Source organism: Corvus moneduloides, chromosome 8 (genome assembly GCF_009650955.1).
Source record: "Corvus moneduloides isolate bCorMon1 chromosome 8, bCorMon1.pri, whole genome shotgun sequence".
In the NCBI taxonomy this organism is placed as follows: Eukaryota; Metazoa; Chordata; class Aves; order Passeriformes; family Corvidae; genus Corvus; species Corvus moneduloides.
This window is the reverse complement of record NC_045483.1, coordinates 12,129,965-12,150,354: the sequence shown is the minus strand read 5'-3', so window position 1 is coordinate 12,150,354 and position 20,390 is coordinate 12,129,965. Positions and strand designations below refer to the sequence as shown.

The 20,390-nt window shown below is 45.7% G+C and overlaps 1 protein-coding gene across 1 annotated transcript in view; it reads right to left on the bottom strand.

Annotated features, from left to right (window-relative positions):
- The window catches only part of SH3PXD2A (SH3 and PX domains 2A), a 253,851-nt gene that overhangs the window by 205,571 nt on the left and 27,890 nt on the right, over positions 1 to 20,390 (bottom strand). The window contains exon 2 of the mRNA XM_032116746.1: positions 5,255 to 5,335. Coding sequence (XP_031972637.1) covers positions 5,255 to 5,335 — 81 coding nt within the window. The remainder of the gene's footprint in view (positions 1 to 5,254; positions 5,336 to 20,390) is intronic.

The following is a 20,390-nucleotide window of genomic DNA, read 5'->3' as shown; positions in this document are numbered from 1 at the left end:
TAAAGAGGCCTGGTGGGTTGAGGGTTAGGAGTCAACATTTGCAAACACAGGAGAACGCTTGCCCCGTTGCATTCTTACCTATGCTCTTCATCACTGATAAACTTAGTGCATGCTTGGACTTGTCCATTCACCACTCCTGCAGAGCTAAATGCATGAACAACATGAAATACCAGAGGCCCTACAAAAATGCTCAGTAATGAGTTAGACTGCACTGGACCACCAGAATTAGGGCTGTGGGTCTTCACTTGGGCAATTAACCCAAACTAACTACTGGAGTGAATATACACAATTCCATGAGAATCACAGAATTCCCTCTTTGCTCTGCCCCAGAAACCCTGCATGCCAAAGCCACCAGGTCCTGTTTCAAATCATAGTGACCCAGTGAAATCCAGGGTACTCAGGCACATGGCGCAGTTACAACCAAACTGGGAATGAGAGTGGACATTACACTATTTGATACAGCTTGGGGAATGGAGAAAGGGATGTTGTTATAGTATAGTGTAGCAGGAGAATGACTGATAACAGCAACATTCATGTGAACTCCAGTCTGAGTAAGAAAAGCAGAGATACGGACTGCAATTACTAGTTTTTATACTACCATTTTTGTTTAATGTCATCTTCAACGTTCAGTTACTCCATTATAGCACTATAAACAATCAGGATGACCTAGCAACAACAAATGAAGCTCTTGATGTTTTATCATCAGGATGAAAACTCCTTACATGACTTTCCTCTTCCTAATAAAATTCTTGATAGTCTTTACCTTTTAATGTTCTAATTGGCTGCTAGTGAGTTCCTCTTTCTGTGCCACTTTGAAGAAAACCTCCTTAGATCAGCAAACTATGTTGGGCAGATAATATTTTGCTGATACACAAAGCTAGTGCTTGAACAGAGCCTTGTTTATTTGCCTTTTCAAAATTGTGACATTTCAGACATCTCCTTGCAGCCAAACTGCCTGTGTGTGTCATTGTGTGGAGAGACTGAGATCTGCCTACCTAACATTCCTGCCACGGCTCCAGCGGGGATGTCGTTCGCCTCTCGCGCAGCCAAACACCCACCATGGGATGGTGGCATGCTGCTAAATCCAGCTGCTGTGTTTTGCCTTGGAGAAAGCTGCATTTCACCTGTTGTGAGGAAGGATCCTCCCCCAGCTCCACACACAGAGACCCAGCCATCGTCATGGAACAGAGGGGTTGGTCCCTCTGCTGAGGTGTTGGTCCTGTTCATGCTCTGACTGCAGGCACTGAGTCAGACATGGACACTTGGCATGGAGTCAGACCAGGACACTTGGAGTCACTGGATAGAATGCAGCAGATGACCACTGGTGATTGAAGCTGAGAGACCAGGCGTGGATCCTTGGTCCCATTTTCCCTGCTCACTTTGCTGGGGAGGGGATTTCTTAGCAGTGGGACCAGCACCCAACTGGGGTCATAATAGCTGTAAAAAGCCCAAGGTGGTACTGAGCAACTGCAAGGATTATATGGGGAGAGGAGAAAGATCCATCCTTCATTCTTGCCAGCTGCAAACTTTGTGGTTGCTTTCCAGCCCAGCATGGCCACTGGGAGGGTGAGAGCTGGATGCATCCCCACACTTCTTCACCTTATGCTTTGGGCAATTCTGGACACACTCAACTACAAATCCCCATCCTGCTAACAACCCCCAAAAGCATTTTCCAGTAAGAAAAACACAGGCCTTACATCTGTAGATGTCTTTTACTGCACAGTGGAAATGCCAGGAGTTATCCCTGCTATCCTAATAAAACAGTGTCCTTTCTCTGCTCCTTTGGAGACAACAGGAGCATTATTAACTATCACCTCAGGACAGAGTCTGCGACCACCAGCAGCAAATCCATCAGTTATGACAGGAGACCTCAAACAGCATCCAGGGAACGTGCCCCAATGAGCCACCAGCCTGTCACAAGGGTCAGCACTACCCACAGGTGATGTTCACATGACTCTCCCCATGCTCCTCTGTTCTGCACTACAGGCAAGTGCAAGAAAACAACATTCAAAATACTACATTAGGAGATAGCTTTGACCCCACATGGTGCTCAGGTGCAAATGTCTCTCCAGGGTGAAAGACAATAGATAATTGGATTTGACAAGCAATTTATAGTAATGCTTTCATCTATGCAGAGTTAATTCAATCTTTTCAATCCTATTTACTGAAACATTGGCACCCACATGTATTCTGCTGCCATCATTTGACCTATGCTCAGGAGCAGATGTGACTTGGCTGCACAATTAAATGATGCAGCAATGCCCTAATTTAATTTTAAACCTGTGTTTACAGATATCCAGCCCTCAGTGAAGCAGCACAGGGCTGACACTTGGCTTGCTGCTTTGGATTCTGTTTGCTGTACTTCTCACATCTTTGAGGGGCAAACAAATCCTATGGTATGACCAGCCTTACTGCCCTATTCCTCAACTTAAAAACAACCTGATTCCCAAATTCGAGCATATCCACTGCTGAAATAGCACAGCCAAACTCTCCTGGGATTCGAATCCTTGGGACAGAGGAGCCTCTTACCACCTGCAGTGCCTAACAGAATTTGCAAAGAAGTATTTTAAAAAATGCAGTTTCTACTAATGCTACAGCTCTCAAAACCACTGAGCCACTTCCCACAGAGACAGCTGTTTGGGGAAGGGTGGGGTTTTTTTTTAAAGAAACATGAAAATGGAGTAGTGAAATTAATTATCTGTATTCCTCCCTCCTTGCTCCTGGGCAGCCCCCTGGGTTTCCCCATGGGTCGTATCCAGTCTCACTATCAACGCCAGGCACTGCAGCCCTGATTAAGTCATTACAAGTCAGCCCTTGTTCCTCCACTTCCAGTCAAGAGCAAATGAGACACGTGCAGGCTTTGGAAGCCCTGAAGTGCAGCTCTGTCGTTGACACAGCAGGGCGAGTGGAGTTGGCAGAGACCTGTGGACTCCAGCTGTTATGGACATGAGTGGTGCCCGTGAGCTGGCTGAGCGTTACTCCCTAAGCATTTGCTTGGTTTTCTTCTGGAATGTCCACATGGGCATAAGCAGGGACATTAACAAAGTAGATTGACTATGCTAAGACCACCTTACCATGCATGGTATCAGATTGCAAACCCCACATTCAACCAGTGCTAAGTTAGAATTTCAAGCTTCCAGCAAAAATCTGGAAAGTGCAAGTCATCCCAAGATCTGGAGCAAATTCCTCTTCGAGCAAGAATCTCTGCACATCAAGCCATAGGTTTCCCAAAATGCAAGGGTTACCCAAAGTGCCACTAAGCATTCATTTGCTTTTCCAACTCTCTTTGCAAGCCTCATTAAAGCTGGAAATACAAATTTCAATTCAAGACCCAAAGCAGTTTTCTTTGCCTCACCTAACAGATGCTCAGGCATAATCAAAAACCCAGAAAGAGTAATAGGAAGGAAAAAAAAAATCACCTATCACCTCTGGGAATCTAAAAGCACATTACGGCAGCCTGAGCACACAGGGCCTTGTCCCCATATCACAGCTGGGAAACAGATGGACACAGTGACATAGTACAGGAACGTGGCAGGACCGTAGAAATCTCAAATGAAGACCTCAGTTTCTGTAACCCTTCATCTCATCCTGCAAGAGCTAAAGAGGCTGTTGGAGAGGGCTGACACTGCCCGGCAGTGTTGGCCCTGAAAGAGATCTCTGGGAGAGAAAAGGGTTAAAGAAGGGAATTTTGTTATTTTCTTGTCGTATTTTCTCGTGGGGGGAGAAGCGTCATGCAAGCGGGAGTTTTGCACTGGCTAGGCCCCTTTGCACTTATCAATGGGACCTTTCAGGACTCACTCCCTGATTGAGACATCATTTCCTGTCCAACACACTAACCCCATTGATAACTCCACACTTGATGGGAACTTTTCAAACCTACCAGGAAAGGCCGGGAGACCCAGAACAACATATACATGAAAACAGAACTGTGGCGAAAAGAAAAAGAAGAGAGAAAAAGAAAGAAACAGTTTTGGCCACAATTCGCATGCTGACAACAAATGTTTGTGACTAGGGAGCTGTGCATCTTTAGCAGGTACAGCAGACACAGAGAAGATGCTGACATACTCTTACAGTAGTGGGACTGGCGGGCCTGGCACTTCAGCCCAGTAAGAAGTAGAGATGAGCACAAGAGAAAGCTTAAGAACATCCCTCTCTGGTGTTCCGGCCACACAGCAAACAGACATTAGGACTGGCTGTAGAAATGGTCACGTTTCACCTGAAAGGCCAGGGGCCACAATAACTGATACAGCTTACAAAACAGCCTAGAGACTTCAGGTTTCCAAGTACCAGAATTGAAACATAAAGGGGAGGAAAGATGAAACCAGAGCTCTTTAAGATACTTCAAACAAGAACCTGTTTTTTCGTAATTTAACATGCGAAAAGGCTCAGTGTTACTTTTCAGGACACAGCGCAGTCAGCTACATCCTCAACACTGACTGTGAGGACTCACTTGATATTGTAACCTCAGCCCAGCTCCAAACACAAGCTCCAGCCCAAAAATCAACATTTTCCCCAAAGTTCAAGAGTCTCAAACCACAGCTTTTATTTTTACCCCAGCCAATTACAGTTTTGCTGCCTACGAAGCTACAATGATACAAAAGTATCAGTGAATCTGGATTATTGCCAAACAGAACACCAGCCCCAAAGCCCCCCCCTACCCATGCAGGTGCCTGGGAGCACTACCAGAAATGAAGCAGCTGATTTCCTGGTTTCAGACTTTGTTCAGCAGCTATCCAGCAAGAAAGCTTTTGATGATATCTAAATATACAGGCACAGAATAGAGCAAAGGAGCTCTACAAAACAGCAGGAGCCAGGACACTGGCTGGCTAGGTAGGTGGTTAGGAGGAGACCCTGGAAGGTTTCCACTGCAATCTCCATTACTGAACTGCTGTGGAAGTGTGCAAGAGCTCTGTTGTTTTCAGTTACTCGGGTAAGTAGTTTCTGGAGGCCCAAAATGTAGCGCTCTCTCTGTTTTAAGTGCATCTGAAGTATGTAAAATTAGATCCCCTCTTCAATAGGAGCCATTCATGAAAATGTCAGCTTTAAATGTCTTTACAGTGCACGTTACTCACTGTGAGCATACCACCCACTTATCTTATACCCTACAAGGGCAGAGTCTGAAAGTTTCAAGATCATGACATGTAACAGACCAAACAAGCACAAAGCTTTATTTAAAGGCACTATTAACCCAGCTGGAAACATGACTAGAAGCATGAGTAGAAATAATATTTTATGTTAGACAGGACAGGCTTACCTGCAGGTCAAAGAACTTGCTGTATCTCCGGTAGATGATCTGGGAAGTCAGGTCAGACCATGTTACATTGATGATATAGACCTGTTCAGGGAAAAGAAAACACAAATTAGCCTGGGCCACGAAGCACAGGATACATCCAAAGGCTGAACACTCAGCCTAGGTTAATTTCAGATCTCACTGGCTGTTCCTGCACACAGTGAGGAACATAGCCCTGGGTGCAGGACTAGCCTAAATCAAAGTCTGTTGCAGCCTTCAGCAGAAGTCTCAGGAGAGTACTCAGTGCTCTCCCACATTTCCCCATCAGCAGCTCCCACCGACTTTGCTCTGCCTGCGATAAAAGTTCTAATTGAGTGACGCCACATTTTCTGGTCTGTGGTAGCACACCCTGCTTTCTATCCTCTTTGGATGGTCCCAGGGCTGGCTGCAGGCATGGCCAGGAGAGCTATTCCACCCCTAAAGCAACAGCTCATTGTGGGGTGCTGATCTCCAACCCCACGCTCCAAGGTGTCTTTGTACATGGAGATGTGGCTGTCACCCTTCCCAAGCAAGGAGTGGCTCTGGTTCAACAGGAAATTCAAAGGAAACGCAGTTCCACAGGTGTTGTGGAATCACAGCCATGCAATACAGTTGCTTACTCACACCCATACATGTGTGACAGAAATCAAACCCTGTCACAGCACACAGCTCTTGCTGAGTCACATCGGACCACTCGGCACCTTTGGCACCCACTGGAAGATGATGTAAATCCAGACAGTGAGAGCAACACTGCTTCCTTACATTGATGGAAACAGCAACAGAAGCCCAGAATAAGCCCAGGATTTCCCTGGTCCAACCCTAGTCCATACCGAAAACAATCATCTTACAGAAACACCGTTTTGCCAGAAGATGTGATAAAAAATGATTCGCACGCACATGCACACGAACTTGTACATATACGTTTTTATATATATACACACACATACACAAAACACAAAAATGTTTCCTTTTGACCCTGCTACCTCCAAAACACTTTTTTTCTAAAGTTAAAAATGCGCTAGGTTCTTCTCTCTGATACATTTGCCCTCAGGCCAGTGCTGGTCCTGCTGCCTTGATGACAGATATGCAACAAGACTTCAGCAAACACAGGATGGAGCTATCAAGGGTTACCATGTAACATCAATATAATGGAAATCACAGCTAGGACAGCTCCTGGGCCTTTAAAGCCATTTCCAGGTTTCACATATGGAGTGAGATAACAATCTGGCAGAGGAAACAGGAAAGCATTCCTCCTCCCTCAGCCACAACACTGCAGCAGGAGCTCTCCCTTTAGTCATGGATGCAGAAGTGAAGCTCTCTGTCTCCAGCAGTGGGGGATGGATAACACAACATCAGCTTCTTCTCCATCTCCCCCAAGACACCAGACCATCTTCCAAGCTGCTCATCCAATTGCTTCTGTATTTTTACCAATAAAATTTATTGCATGAAAATCCCTAGAGGGGTGTTGAATATTGGGCTTAACAACACTTTTCCAAGGACCACCAATGGATTTTTTTTTTCTTCTTTCCCAGTAGGAGAGGTGTCTTGCCAGAAACCACAGAGATCCTGCAGCCATACTTTCCTCTCTGCTTGTTACAACCACATTCAGTCCCCAAGGCAATCTGCTTCCCATCTCCTGCAGCACAGTTCCATGGCATTCAAGAACTGGAGATGCTGAGCACAGGCTGTTAAGGAGATCTGGGGCCTTTCTCATGATTGTATCAAACATATCTGCTCTTCCCACCAGGGCAGAGACCATTGAGTCTGGCAAAGGGAAGACTGTCCAGGGGTAAGAGCATGACTCTCAGCAAAGCCAGGTTACTCCTCAGCATCTCATAATTCTCCTGGAAAACCAAACGACCCAAGCACCCTCCTGCAATGCCCATACACACCAGGGTGACACCAGCACTGCTCTGCTTCATGGAGGGGAGATAAGACTGCGTAACATGAAGATTTCAGCTCCCCTTTAAAGATTTTACCCACGCAGTCAAGGCAGAGGAGTCAGAGCCTGGGAAGGAAGCTGCTCTTGCCAATTTTCAGGCCAGCCACACTACACTGAAGAATATTTTTCCATGTGTTTGTTGTGGGAAAAAAAAAAGTTTGTAGCTTCACTCTGAGCTAATTCACACACAAATATTTCTACTCATTCTCTATCCAACAGCTACTTTCAGATGGAAAACCCATTCGATTAAAAACAGATCATGACAGATGGGAGCTGAATAGGATCCAAAAGCAACTTCAGATACTGTAATTCTGGCCCTGATTTCTCACAAAGGGAATGAGACAGGAGGAGAAACATATTGCACATGCAAATAAAATTATAATTTTTCTCTCATTATACATATTTTCTTCAGAATCTAGAAACAAAACACATATGCCACAGACATCCAGGCACTTTGAATTTCATGGCACTTCAGGCTCCTCCATGCTACTCTTCAGAACCCACAAAAAATGTGAGTTCCTGCAATTTTTAACAGCCTACAAGTTTGCTTGATCAAAATCTAACCCAGGCAGGATCAATCCTGCTTCAGTTTGGTGGTGCAGTAAGTGGCACAACACCTCCATTACAAAAGAAGGGTCAGAGTTGGGTGCACAGGGATATTCTGGGGAAGAGGTTGGATTTATTTGGTGCAGGGAACAGGTGTAGGAGCAGCACCCCACTGCATGGTGCAGATACATCCCCAGATCTGAAATTCAGGCTCTGTGGAAATGAAGCTACCACTGACTTCAGGCAAGCCAGGATTTTGCCGCACATTTAGGACAGCAATTAAATCTTTTTGAGCCTAAGGTCTCCTCAAGCTCAGCAAGTGATGGATGGGGCAGCATGCAGATACACTGACTTCTATTTCATGGAAAGATTACAGAAGCAGCAGAAGCAAGAAAAGCCTTTAATCATAACCTGGTACTATGTGAAGTGAGAAACCAGTGGGCTCAAAATCTGCTTGGTGGGAGACAGGTGCAAAGCCTAAAACAGCTATTGATCTTTTTTGCTTGTTTGCCCTGCTTAAATTGCTTCTCAAAAGCCACCATTTAAAATAATGGGATATAACTGTTCAGTTGAAGATTCATAAAATGCCAGATTATAAACGCAAGGTCTAGAGGTTTCAAAAGCCTTAGATATCACATTTCTTTCCCTCAGAGATCTGAGTTTGGGAAGTTACTCACTTCTGCTGCCTTGGTCAGACCCATAACCTTTTCATGAGCAGTGAACATTACATCAGCTTACCTCACCATTTTTTTTTCTCAGACCTTAAAATGGGTTGCTGTGAAAGTGATCTACAATATCCCAAGAGAGAAGGAGAAAAGCAGTCCTGGGGGAGCCCAGGGTCATGCAAATGCAACAGGACAAGGAGGCAGCAGGAAATACTGGATAAATAGGGAGAGTCATCCCACGCTCAAACACCCAGCAGAGCCAGCGTCGCTCTCACAGCCGCCTGCAGAGCCAGGGGAAGGCTTTCTGTGGCATCCAACAACTCCCCAAAACTGAGCCACACAAGCCACCACTCCAACATGCAGCTGGTCCTGCCCACGAGAGAGTCCCAGCCCCTCGGCACATTCTGTCTTGATAAAAGAAGATAAAATCAAAGTACCTTACATGTCTTGGAGCAAGCTCTTTCATGTAAGTATAGTGTTTTCCTACACACAACTGAACTGTAATCAAGATTCCAAATTACTACAGTAATTAATTACTAAAGGCAAAGACACCTGCTTTATGTATCTGCCATGTTTATTACCATAAAGGAGTCAAAACAGAGATGCTATTCAAATGCTTCACCTTAAAAATCCTTAACAAAAGGTCCTTAACAATGAACGAAAATTGAAGTACAAATGACAAACAACTCACTGCACAATCACTGGGTGCTCCAGCCACTAAGAATGTTCAAGTTTTAATTTCCCAAGTCCAGTCTTTTTTTGGTCTATTGTTATATTTTAAAGTAAGTCCTTCTTCAGAGAAACAAGAAGCAGGCCTTTAAAGACGGCAGAATATTAATCAGGAACTGAGCTTGATAAGGAGTTCTTAATATTCATGGCTTATGAAAGAAGGTGCAGGGTGCCAGGGGGATTTTATCAGCTACTAATTATTGTTTAATTCTAGCTCTGGGAAACTTCTACTTAACCCACCACAGAGCAGAGAATTTATTGTAAACTGAAGTCATTGCTCTCCCTTTACTGCCTACACTAGCAACGAGGAGAGATGACTTCCTATTACAAATCACATCCACTCTAACGTCACTGGGCATGACCTTATCATTGACTGTCTTGTTTTCAGTGGAAAATATCCAGTTCTAGCCAGCACAAACCCCAGAGGTAACAAATTCAGGTTATTCTCATGTGACCGATTTTTCAGTTGTTTTTTTAGAGGCTAATGTTTTGTTGTCTACTGCCAGATGAGCTGGAGTGGAAGGCAAATGTCTGAAACCAGTTATCTGATGAGACCACAATAAGAACATACACAAATACAAGAGCTATTGGCAAAGGGAAGATTGAAGAACAGAAACCAGAAATATCCCGGCACACATAAGAGAGGGTGTTGTTGCTTATTACTTTAATAAGTAATTACAGTAAATACCAGCTATTAAGAGAGTTCTATGAATGCAAAAGACAACGCTGTGGTGCAATTTGTATGCAGATACCATCACGATATCCCCTTTTATCCTGGAAAACGTCAGCTTCTTCAAAGACTCCTATTAAAGTGTTGAATGTTTGTCCTCCTATGAATCAGGGTTGAGTTGGAAAAGATGCATCTTCTCCCCTGTATTCAGATGCTATCACTGCCAGTGAGCTGGAAGCTTTTCACCAGCACAGCTCAGCATGTGAATGCTCCCTGGTCCCCTTCCATGCAAAGTCAACCCAGCTCCTGCAAGGCTTGCAGCAATTTCAGCTGCTTCATTTACCTGGTGGAGTTTGCATTAAAACAATTCAAACTGCAGCAAAGTCAACATACATCTGTGTTCTAAATTACCAGAGTACAGCTACTGCACCAACTCACTGTTTGCATAACCATTTTAACGTCAAAGATGTGCTGATGAGTACAAATTGGTGCTGGCCCAGATCTGGATTTGAAGTGATAACAGCCTAGAGACAACAATTTTGGTATCCACAAGACCAAAGCAGCAAAGCTGTTCAGCTTCCTGATGCAGTTTGGTTGATTTTAGGTATCTTCTTCCACCCCGTAAGACACTGGCACCAGCAGCTGGGGTTTCCCCAGGATGAGGGGCCCCAGTGTCCTCAATTCCTGCCCTATACAAGAGCCAGCATGGCAACAGGAAGAGGAGAATGCTCCAGGAGTAAGCATGGAGAATGTTAAGCCCTTCCCCCACACACATCACCTGTGCCTTCACTTGGCTCAGATCACGCCTGACTCTGGATTCAGTGAGCACAGCACGGGCTTCTTGCCCAGCATTCAAAAGGCCCTAAAAAGCACTGTGAGACCTGGGAAATTCCCACAGAGATGAAGTCAGACCCTCAGCCCCAAGCCAGTGGTAAGTCCATCACTGGTGCCATGCAATGAGGTCACCTTTCAGCACGATGGTCTCCGAGGTACCGCAGCTCAGCCGGGGCAGGGCCGAGGAAGAGCTATTTTCAAACCCACTCCAGAGCTGTTCTCAATCCAGCATTTTGAAGACTGAGCTGAGAAACAGAGATGAGACTTGGAAGAAACATGAGACCTAGGGAGCCCCAAACAGGAAAGGTCCTTGCAGGGTGGTTGCTGCCAGGGCAGGATGCCTCAGAGCAGTCCCAAGGAGGGGTGACATGGGCTGCACACAGGTGTGGGGTGTCTAGCTTTCTCATGCACCAGATGTGGTTTCATGGACACCCTTCTACCCAGCTTGTGTTTCCATTACCAACAGGGAAAATGCAACTGAGAAAAAGCAAAAATGGCCCAGAAGTCTTATGGACAAATGTTGCACATACCTAAGTTTTGGAAGCAAAGCAGAGTTACAGTATGCTGGGAAGGAGCAAACTGAAGCATTTGCCAGTTCTCATCTGTGAGCAGCCACCACACAGGCAACTAAAGCAGGACATGGAAATTTCAGTTTCCATCATAATTTGCAAGCTAATTTACAGTCAAAATAAACATACAAGTGAGGGGAGAGGAAAAAAACAGGGAGGGGGAATACAGGAGTTTTCCTTTCTTCACTGATTTCTTTTGTGGATCTTGCTTCACATCTAAGCTACATTGTAGAAGGATTAATGCTGGATTAATGTTGCTTCTCTTTTCAGCCATATCACACCAAATCTGTTCGGAGTACACAAAAAAATAAACTCATTTCTAACTCCAAATCTAGCTGTACTCTCAAGACTCAAACTGGGTCCATTCTAGTTTAGAAAACCTCACCACTGCTGCAACCTACATGGGCACAGATCTTCCTCCTGGTAGACCAGTAACCAGGGTGAAATCTGTTTCTCTTTGCCAAATCTCAGTACTTAAAAACAAATGAGAATAGCAAACAACTGCCTCAAGCCAGTCAGCAGACATCCCTGGAACACAGGAAGAGGAACTCATTTGAGTAGGGAGGCACCTGGCTGGATGATTTTGCTGGTTTCCTAGCTTCAGGGGGACAGACCAGACACAGAACAGGGTTGTGTCTGAAAGAGGAATCCAGCTCGTCGTGTTTACACAGGCAGAATAAGACCATACTTAGCCTCCCATATTTTTCTCATGCACTGATGAGGTTTTAAAGCCCACAGTTCAAACTCTGATTTGATCTCAACTTCACTGCTCAGGTATTTGGCATTTTCCAACTTGAGTTTCTAAACACTGTCTTCAGACCTTCCCAGCATCTTCCTGCTAAGAAGATGCTAAGTTGTCCCACACAATCAGACCAATAAGCCAAAAGCAGAAAAACCTCCCTGCTGTATTTCTTTGCATGGCCATGCAAATGACCATGAGAGGCATAAAAGGTAAAAAGTGGAATCTGCACCCATGATTTGTGGCAGTAACTTGACCAGAGAGCTGCAGAACTGGAACAGCTGGGAGCCCTGCAGCTTGGTTACAAACCACCTCCGAGCCTCTTGCCAGGCTTGTTTGATTACTTCATTTCAGTTCATTCTTGGGGATGTGTGAGCAGAATATGATGTGTCTGATTCTTGCAGACAGGCAGTATCTGTGCTGCATTAGCAGGGTTTTACTTGTTTTTAACTGATATCCTGGGTCACGTCAAAGACCTGTCAAGGCTATCTTAACTCCAGCATATCCAACAGCTACAGCTTATGGAAAGAGAATAAGAAACAGGACTACTAAAGACAGGACTACTAAAGACTGGTCACTTCTCCACTACCACTTGCCAGCTTCTGGAAGCAGATCAGCAGCTTCCCTGCAAGGGGAGGAGACAAAGGAGGTGGACAACATCCACCCATTACATGTACATTGTGCATGAGGGAGAGCGAGCATCTGTGCAGAGCACAATGTGGACTCATATTTCTGTTTCCAGTCTGTCTCCATCTACCTGCATTTACTTTCCACGTGTGATGGAACTATTTGTGAAGCAGAATAACCACAAGACTCAGTTTCTGCCATTTAAGAGTTGACAGATTATTAGAAAACACAACATCTAAGCCTACAGAGCATTAGAATTGTAGAGTGACAAATGTAAAATGAAAACAAGGACATACAGGCTCTCTGTGAAACCGGCCTCCCTCGCGGCCTCCTCAAATACCCTACCTGGGTCCGAAGCAGGCTGTCTAAGGCAAGCAAACAAAAATACTACAGCTGTACTTGAAGGTAAAGACTTTTCAGCTTACTGCCTCTTAAATCTGGATGCCATCTGACTTTTAAACTATTTTAACTCAATGCTTGTGTCCTTCCCCTCAGCAGATGGTTGGTGTTTCATAAGGACCCTAAAATATGAGCATGTCCTGGTGGAAGAAGAGAATCTCCATTGAAAAAAAAGAGAATTGGAAAAAGAAACCATCAACAGACAAAACAGACTCCTGAATTTTAAATCCTCCAAGTTTCACAGACCAATTTTGAATACAGGAATTGCATCAATTTCACTGAACTGGTTTTAGAAATTGATACACAACTGAAGTTGCTCTGAAATGAAACCTATCACCCCCGAAGAGTACAGCTTAATGTAGAAATCCTCAGAGCCAGTGCTGGATGGGGAAGTGAGGTGGAGGTGCCTCTACGCCAGTAATTTCTCAGCTCCTACATCATCATGTCAGTTGCAAAGAAAAGGATAGACACCAAGGGGAAATGGCACACTCAAAAAATTATTTTCCAGTATGAAATTACTTAATTCCCCTGTCCTTCTTCTCTACACAGGAACAAATCTTAAAAATTGACTCAAAACTGGCTTCAACTGAAATGAGTTTTAACAGGAAAGTACTGAGGCAGATAAGAGCATCTTTTAAATCACTGCTTAGTTTATAACACATCTTGCAATCTTCAGCTCTAAGAGATCACTCTGCTGTCATCAGTGATGATGATCATTCAGATGAGGGCAAAGTTTGTATATTAAATCTAATCCTGGTCCAAATGGGTACAACGTGCATCTGGTTTTGACTGCAATTACAGCCTCATTAGACCCTCAGAAGCCAACAGGAAGAGTTTAATTCCCTTCACGGTGCTGGATCAAACCTCACATGAAAGCAAGATTGCTAAAGTATCAGAAGGATGCTGCCAAATCAAAGAGGCTGATGAGAGAAGCAGCTGAATTAATTCTGGTACAAGAAGAATTGACTTGAGGGATGTTCAAAATAGGATGAGTAGAGCTCTGCTCATATTTCAGGCAAAGGGATCTTTGTCATTGAGTGCCCTGGGGCCAGGGATACAGGAATAGCTTGGTCAAATGAGAAGTAAGAAAACCCTGCTTGCTACTGTTAAGTGCATCAAGATTGACAAGATACAGAGAGAGAAAAAATACAACCTGGAAACTGCCATTTTCCACTTAACACCAAGTCTCACCCACCTCTGCACCGAGTTACTTGTGCCTGTGGGAGATCTCTTGGAGCATCTTTCTGCTCTGAGAACAAGGGCCCTTCTACACTGTACCAGCAGGCTTGGACTGACGCATTTCCTCAGCTATGGAGCTCATGAACAGTGCTGGAGCATGCACAGCTTGTGGCCACAAGCAGACCCAGCACACCGTGGTACTGCTGAGCCCATTTCACACACGGTCCCAGAGTGGTTTTGCTGTAGCTACAGACCCTCACTTGCACAAATGGCGAGTGCTCGCTGCCCAGTCTGCCTTCCAGTCACAAAGAGGTGTTGTTGCTACAACCCAGCCTCGCTTTTGGCTTCCAACATTCAGGATTCCTGCTCTGCAGCAACACTTGCATGTAGTTTATATTAGCATGCAAATCTTCCGGCTTTGATTTGAAACCTTACGTATGACCCCCAGATGCAGTGTTGGAAAAGCAAAGCAAGGGCCTGGGAAAACGAGCAAAACTCCTCCAGGCCCTTCCAGAATAATGACAAAGCTCTGGGACATTCTAAGTCCAAATAATGGAAATCTCCTGGGATTCTGCCATAGAATAGTGGGATTTTTTTTCTTCTCATTTGGAGTAGAGGGAAACAAAAAGTTCATGTAAACCAAGAGACCCTCAGATTCACAAAGCCAGACCTGAGGGGCACGGTACTTTAAGTGTGAAAAAAACCAACTCTGAAACAAACTTCTAGTTTCTATCCCCTTTGTGCAACTACACTTTTCATGCATGACTAAAGGATAAAACTTGAGGTGAAATCAACATCAACAGGCAAAGCATTCCAGAACTGCCAGCATAACACGCTGACAGATCATAGAATGGTGTGGATTGGAAGGGACCTTGAAGATCATCTAGGTGCAAACCCCCCTGCCATGGGCAGGGAAACTGTATTTGCATTTTAAATGCAAAATGATAGAAGAGCAACTCAAAAGAGGTGCTATCCTCAAAACATGAACACCATTCAGCAAATGTGCAATGCACATAGATCTTTCATTATACTGTATGACTATATCTATATATATCTATAAAAATATAAAAGAATTAATGTACTTGTTCTGTACAGAACAGTACAGTACTGACAATGTAAAACCAATTCCTGGAAAAAAGGGAACAAATTTCCACAACCTCAGAAAGACGCAATGCTGAAGTCACTGGAAAAATGTCTTTCACTGTAGTGACCTTTGACTTCAGGCTTGAGAGAAATCCATGTTTCTTGTGGGGAGAAGAGTGAAAGAAGAAAATGATTTTGTGTCCTAGTCTTGCAAACAATGTCTGAATTGCACTGCAAAATGCCTAAGAGGCAAACATGGAGCATCCTCCTTATTCCAACCCTCACCCCCCGGCCTTCTGGCCAAACCAGGAAAACTGATGCAAGAGTCCTGTGCAGAACGGATTCCCTCCCGGCAGGGCACGGCACTCAATTAAACACAAAATTACCTTCTTCCTGTGGACCTTCAGGGTTTTCAGGAAGATACTGTGCCAAATCCTCACACCCTCATCACTGCCTCTTTGCTAAGTCGAACTATTGTCTCTGCCCTTTCCTTCCCTCCTACTCTTCTCACAATCATCCTCCTTTTCCCTCCTTTTCCCACGCTTGGCTTCCTGCCTTCCCACTTGCAGGAACACCCTCTCCCGCCCCAGCTGCGCAGGACTGTCACAGGCAGCGTAGAGCCATCCCTCTCCAACTCAGCAACCTGGGCCACACACAGGCAGAGGGACACCCAGCCGTCCCCAGCGGCTTCCCAAGTGCCTTTATCCATCACAGAGGGAGGAGCGAGCGCTGCTCTGCCCTGCCAGGATGCAGAGATGGGGGAGATGCTTTTGTCAGCCCGGAGCAGTACCGTGCTTGGGGTATTTCTGCTCAAAATGTCACTCCCTTTAAACCCTGCAAATATAAGGATCCAATGGTAGGAAAAGCTGTTTAACTGCTGGGCTCAGGGATGGCTGCTGGACATAGGGATGGCTGCTGGACAGGACAGTCACACTGTCTTACTTCATCCCTAGCTGAGGAATTGGGAGATGAGTCTCCAGGCTGTACTGCAGCCAGAGGACAAAGTTGTCCTATCGACCTGCACTGCCCACCAACCCAAGCTGCTTCTCTGTAGTTTGCACATGGGGTACAAAGCAGATGGGGCCCTAAAAGAATACAAAATTAGGGGAGGTGGTGATTTGCAGCAGTTGTAACCATACTGACAAAGGACCTGATCACCAAATCCAGCCCCCTACCTGGCTCATGGGCTGGCACAAGCCACCACCTGAGCTCCTGCTGTAAGCCTGGACTCTTTCAGTGTAGGGGTGAAGAACACTCACAGGGATTTGCCATCACTCTGAGTTGGGCTTTGTCACTTGGCACAGCTTCCCCCCATAAAAAACTCCACTTATTCTCTGGAGACGTGCACTGCTGTTTGACGATGCAGCTTCTGTCAGAGTTGCCAGGGGTGGCAGTGGCAGTGGCCACACTAATTCCTTCTCGTTTCACAGCTCAGGCACAAGCCTCACATACCCCAGGAGTTACTCATTTTTGGAAGGAGGGTATGTGGCTGTAAGTCAGCATGTGTTCCATTAGAAATAAGCTTTTTAGGGCCATGCCCATATTGTATATTCCATCAAAATCACTAATAAAATATGAATCAGCAAAATGACCATATAAGTTTACATTTCCGTCAAATTCAGGGCTTACAGTACCTTAGAACAATAAACAAATCTCTTCCTTTCACTCCCCAAGCCTGAATGTTCTCCCACTCTTAGCCACTTAAAGGGAATTATGAATGTTGCACAGACAGGAACTCTACTAAATCTGCTTAAGTGTCCACCCAAAGCCCAGAAAGATCACCGTCTGTAACAGCAGGCTTTCAAGAACTAATACAGCTGCACTCAACACATCAGCATCCAGAGACATCAGGAATTTGCTAGGCAGAATTTGGGGAAGAAGTCCTAGTTTTATGCAACCTTATGCTGGGATCTCAAACTGGCCACGGCTACTCATCTCAGATCCTTCTTTAGCTCGGTGGCAAGGGTACACATCCTGCTCTGGAGGCGCCTCTTCCTCTGCCTGCAGGGAGAGACGAATCCAGCCAGCCATCCAATGTCTGCAAGGCTGAGGTTAAGGTGGATGTGCAGCAAGGAAAGGCCTACATGGTGCAGAGATGCCCAAATTGACACTGACCTGTGTCTCCTCTGTGCTGCAGTACTATCAGTTCATGGTGGCCAACAAAGCAGCTTGGCTGGGTCAGCTCACTCACATGAAGAGCCCCAAATCTTTGCAGGGCACCTGAGCTCTGGCACAGCAGCACTGAGAGTGATGTAACACTTCCACATGCCTGACCCTTTTAAAAAAAACGAGGATTTGACTCCAACCCTCATTCAAAAGATTCAAAGTTTTTAAGCTGGGTCCCCAGAGTGATTCTAAATTCTGATTTATGAAGCGCTAAACAGGAAGGAGCTGGAGGCACCACCGGAATTTACCATGAGGCAGATATGCCAAGCGCAGGGAGAGACAAGCCCTGCAGCCATCTCCATGCAGTGATCTCTGCTCGAGGGCTGAGCCGGCCAGGGGGCAAGCTGAGCCCAAATCACTCACCCTCCGTGTTCAGGGCATGAAGCAGTCGGCTGAATGCCCCAAAATGCACGAGGTGTGAATTACAGCATCTTAACTCACACCCTGAAGTGTCTTATTGCCAAGCTGCTCCGGGCAGAGGTAGGATTTTTTATTTCCAATGTTGTAATTCCCCTGTCTCTTCTCTCTCCCCCACAACCACCCCTCCACTAGAGGTACATCCAAAGAGGATCAAATCTCACCCTCCTCAGCCCTGTGAAATGCAAGTAAAACTAGCAAGACTTGGCCCACTGTGCCTTTTCTTAAGGCTTCAGTAATATTACATTAATACTCTTCAAATATAAACCACTTGTTGCCTTGGAACAACACAAAGATAAATGTAAAATCACCGGATTCACAAATGGGTGCTGTCGGTGGGCTCTGCTGAAAGGGAAAGCATCCTGTGCTCTAGCAGAGTGCCTCCCTTTCCTGCTTCCATGCACCCCTATGTGGCAGGGACAGATGGGCTGCCACGAGGTGCTAAGGAGGGCTTTGGGTTGAGGCCCCCGTTCTCCATGGGCCCAGCTCTGTTTGCAGACTGCTGATGGGAGCTGGCTCTCCACCTGCACATTCACAGGTAAAAATAAATCCTTGCCCACACACCAGCAGATGTAGACTATTAAATGGGAGGGCCTGCCCTCAGCAATTCCACTGGGCCACTAGCTCCAGGATTTGCCCTGCTCTGCCTCAGGAAGAAGAAATGGACATCCCCATGGTGCAGTGACTGGGTGATTCATCACTCCAGGGGCCAGCAGGATAGATTCCAAAGTTAAAAAAAAAAAAAAAAGAAAATCTGGGGCAGAAATATGCTCACAGGTCAACCAGATTCCCCTGGAAGCAGCAAGCAGGGAGTAAATCTTCCACAAGACATCCCAAATCCTGTCTGACACAGCCACTGTGGCTGCCCTCATTTGAGGGAAGGGACAAAGTCAGACAAAATGATGGCAGGAGCTCTACCAGACGAGAAAGCCACAGGCTTGGGTGCCAGAGAGACACCACTAGGCTCCCACAGTCTCTCCTCTCTGTTAACCATCCAAATTGTTCCTGAGAGTAAGAGAAGGCGGCCAGTTGGAGAACAGACTGGTAGTTTTAGTGGAGAATAACCATCAGCCCTGAGACACGGCTGACCACAGGGCAAAACCACAGCCCCATCAGCATTCTCCAGGAGTGTCTCAGCAAGCCCAGGACCGCCCTGGATGGGATAGGCAAGAGTGCAACATGGGCTGCAGGGCTGTGTCCCACACTGTGCTCCAGTGGACACATTTCTGCTTCCCCAGCTGCCTGTGAGGCTTCTCCACCAGCAACACAAAGACAGCCAAAAAGTTCCTCAAGGCTTGTGAACAAAGAGCATACTTCACTTGATGGCAAGATTTTTCCTGTTCTTCATGGTCACAAAAAATCCCTTTTCTGAACACTGTGATGAGTGATTAGCTTTGGTCCCATGGATAAATGTCATCTCCTCAGGAGAGGAAATCTTCCTAGAAACTGTAGGGCAGAGACTCTGGAGATCACAAAAGCAATTCCTTGGAGACTCAGCTTGACAAGGCACTGAAGGAGATGGTACACTACAAGAAAGGACCATAATTTCAGAGATTTCAATGGGATTTAAGCCTACACTTAACTCTCTTACTGATTTGCAGCCTGTGACTGTCAAGGTCTTCCTCTCTGTCACTTTGTCCAAAAAAGTGACAAATTACGGTGCCTGGACTTCTACAACTGCTGATTTGAGGGCTCTGTGAAAATCCTGACTTGCTGAGTATCATCCTTCTACTATAATTCAGGGCTTTCCCAAAAACACTCCATGCAATTGGTCTACAACCCTGACCAACAATGCTCTTCCAGCCTTGCAGAGATGAGCAGGAACCCTCCAGCCCAACATCTCCACAACTCCAGCACACATGAATTGCTCCAATACCCTCATTTCACACATCAGTTACAACCTGCCAACTTTCAGCTGGAGATGACTGAATCCTCTCCATATTGGCTCACTTCTTGCCACAGCTGCAGCAGCCTACACATATTTCCAACCCCTGTTAAACCACACTAGCTGTGGATGCCATATTGCCAGTAGTGCAGCCCAGGGAGGGATCTGAAGCAGCCCCTCCATGGTGGCAAGAAAGCCAAGCCATGACTGCAGTCGCTCAGCAGCCAGGACTCTGTGGAGAAGCTGCCACATGGCTTTGGTCTGTCAAGTGCACTGCCTCTTAGCTTGAAACCATGAAGCCACAGCCAGCAAGCATGTCACCAGCTCCCCAAGTCAGCAAATCACTTCACAGCGAGAAATCACAGAAAACAGAAAAATGTCACACTTCTAGCTGATTAGCCCCATTGCAGTCCTATGGATTTAAGGAGCAGGACAGGCAAAACAGGCTGAAGTTTTTTTCAGGAGTTCAGAGAAATCCCATCTATGGGAAAGGGGTACCAATCCCCATCTGCAGATCTGGCCACTCAAACAGGCACACATGGAAATGCCTGAGAGGCTGACTGGAGACCCAGCTACCTTCTCACTGACATGGGAGCCCTCCTTAGCTCAAAAACTAACTCCAAAATACCACCAAACTACAAACCTCCTTGGCAGGGTAAATTATTGAAGCA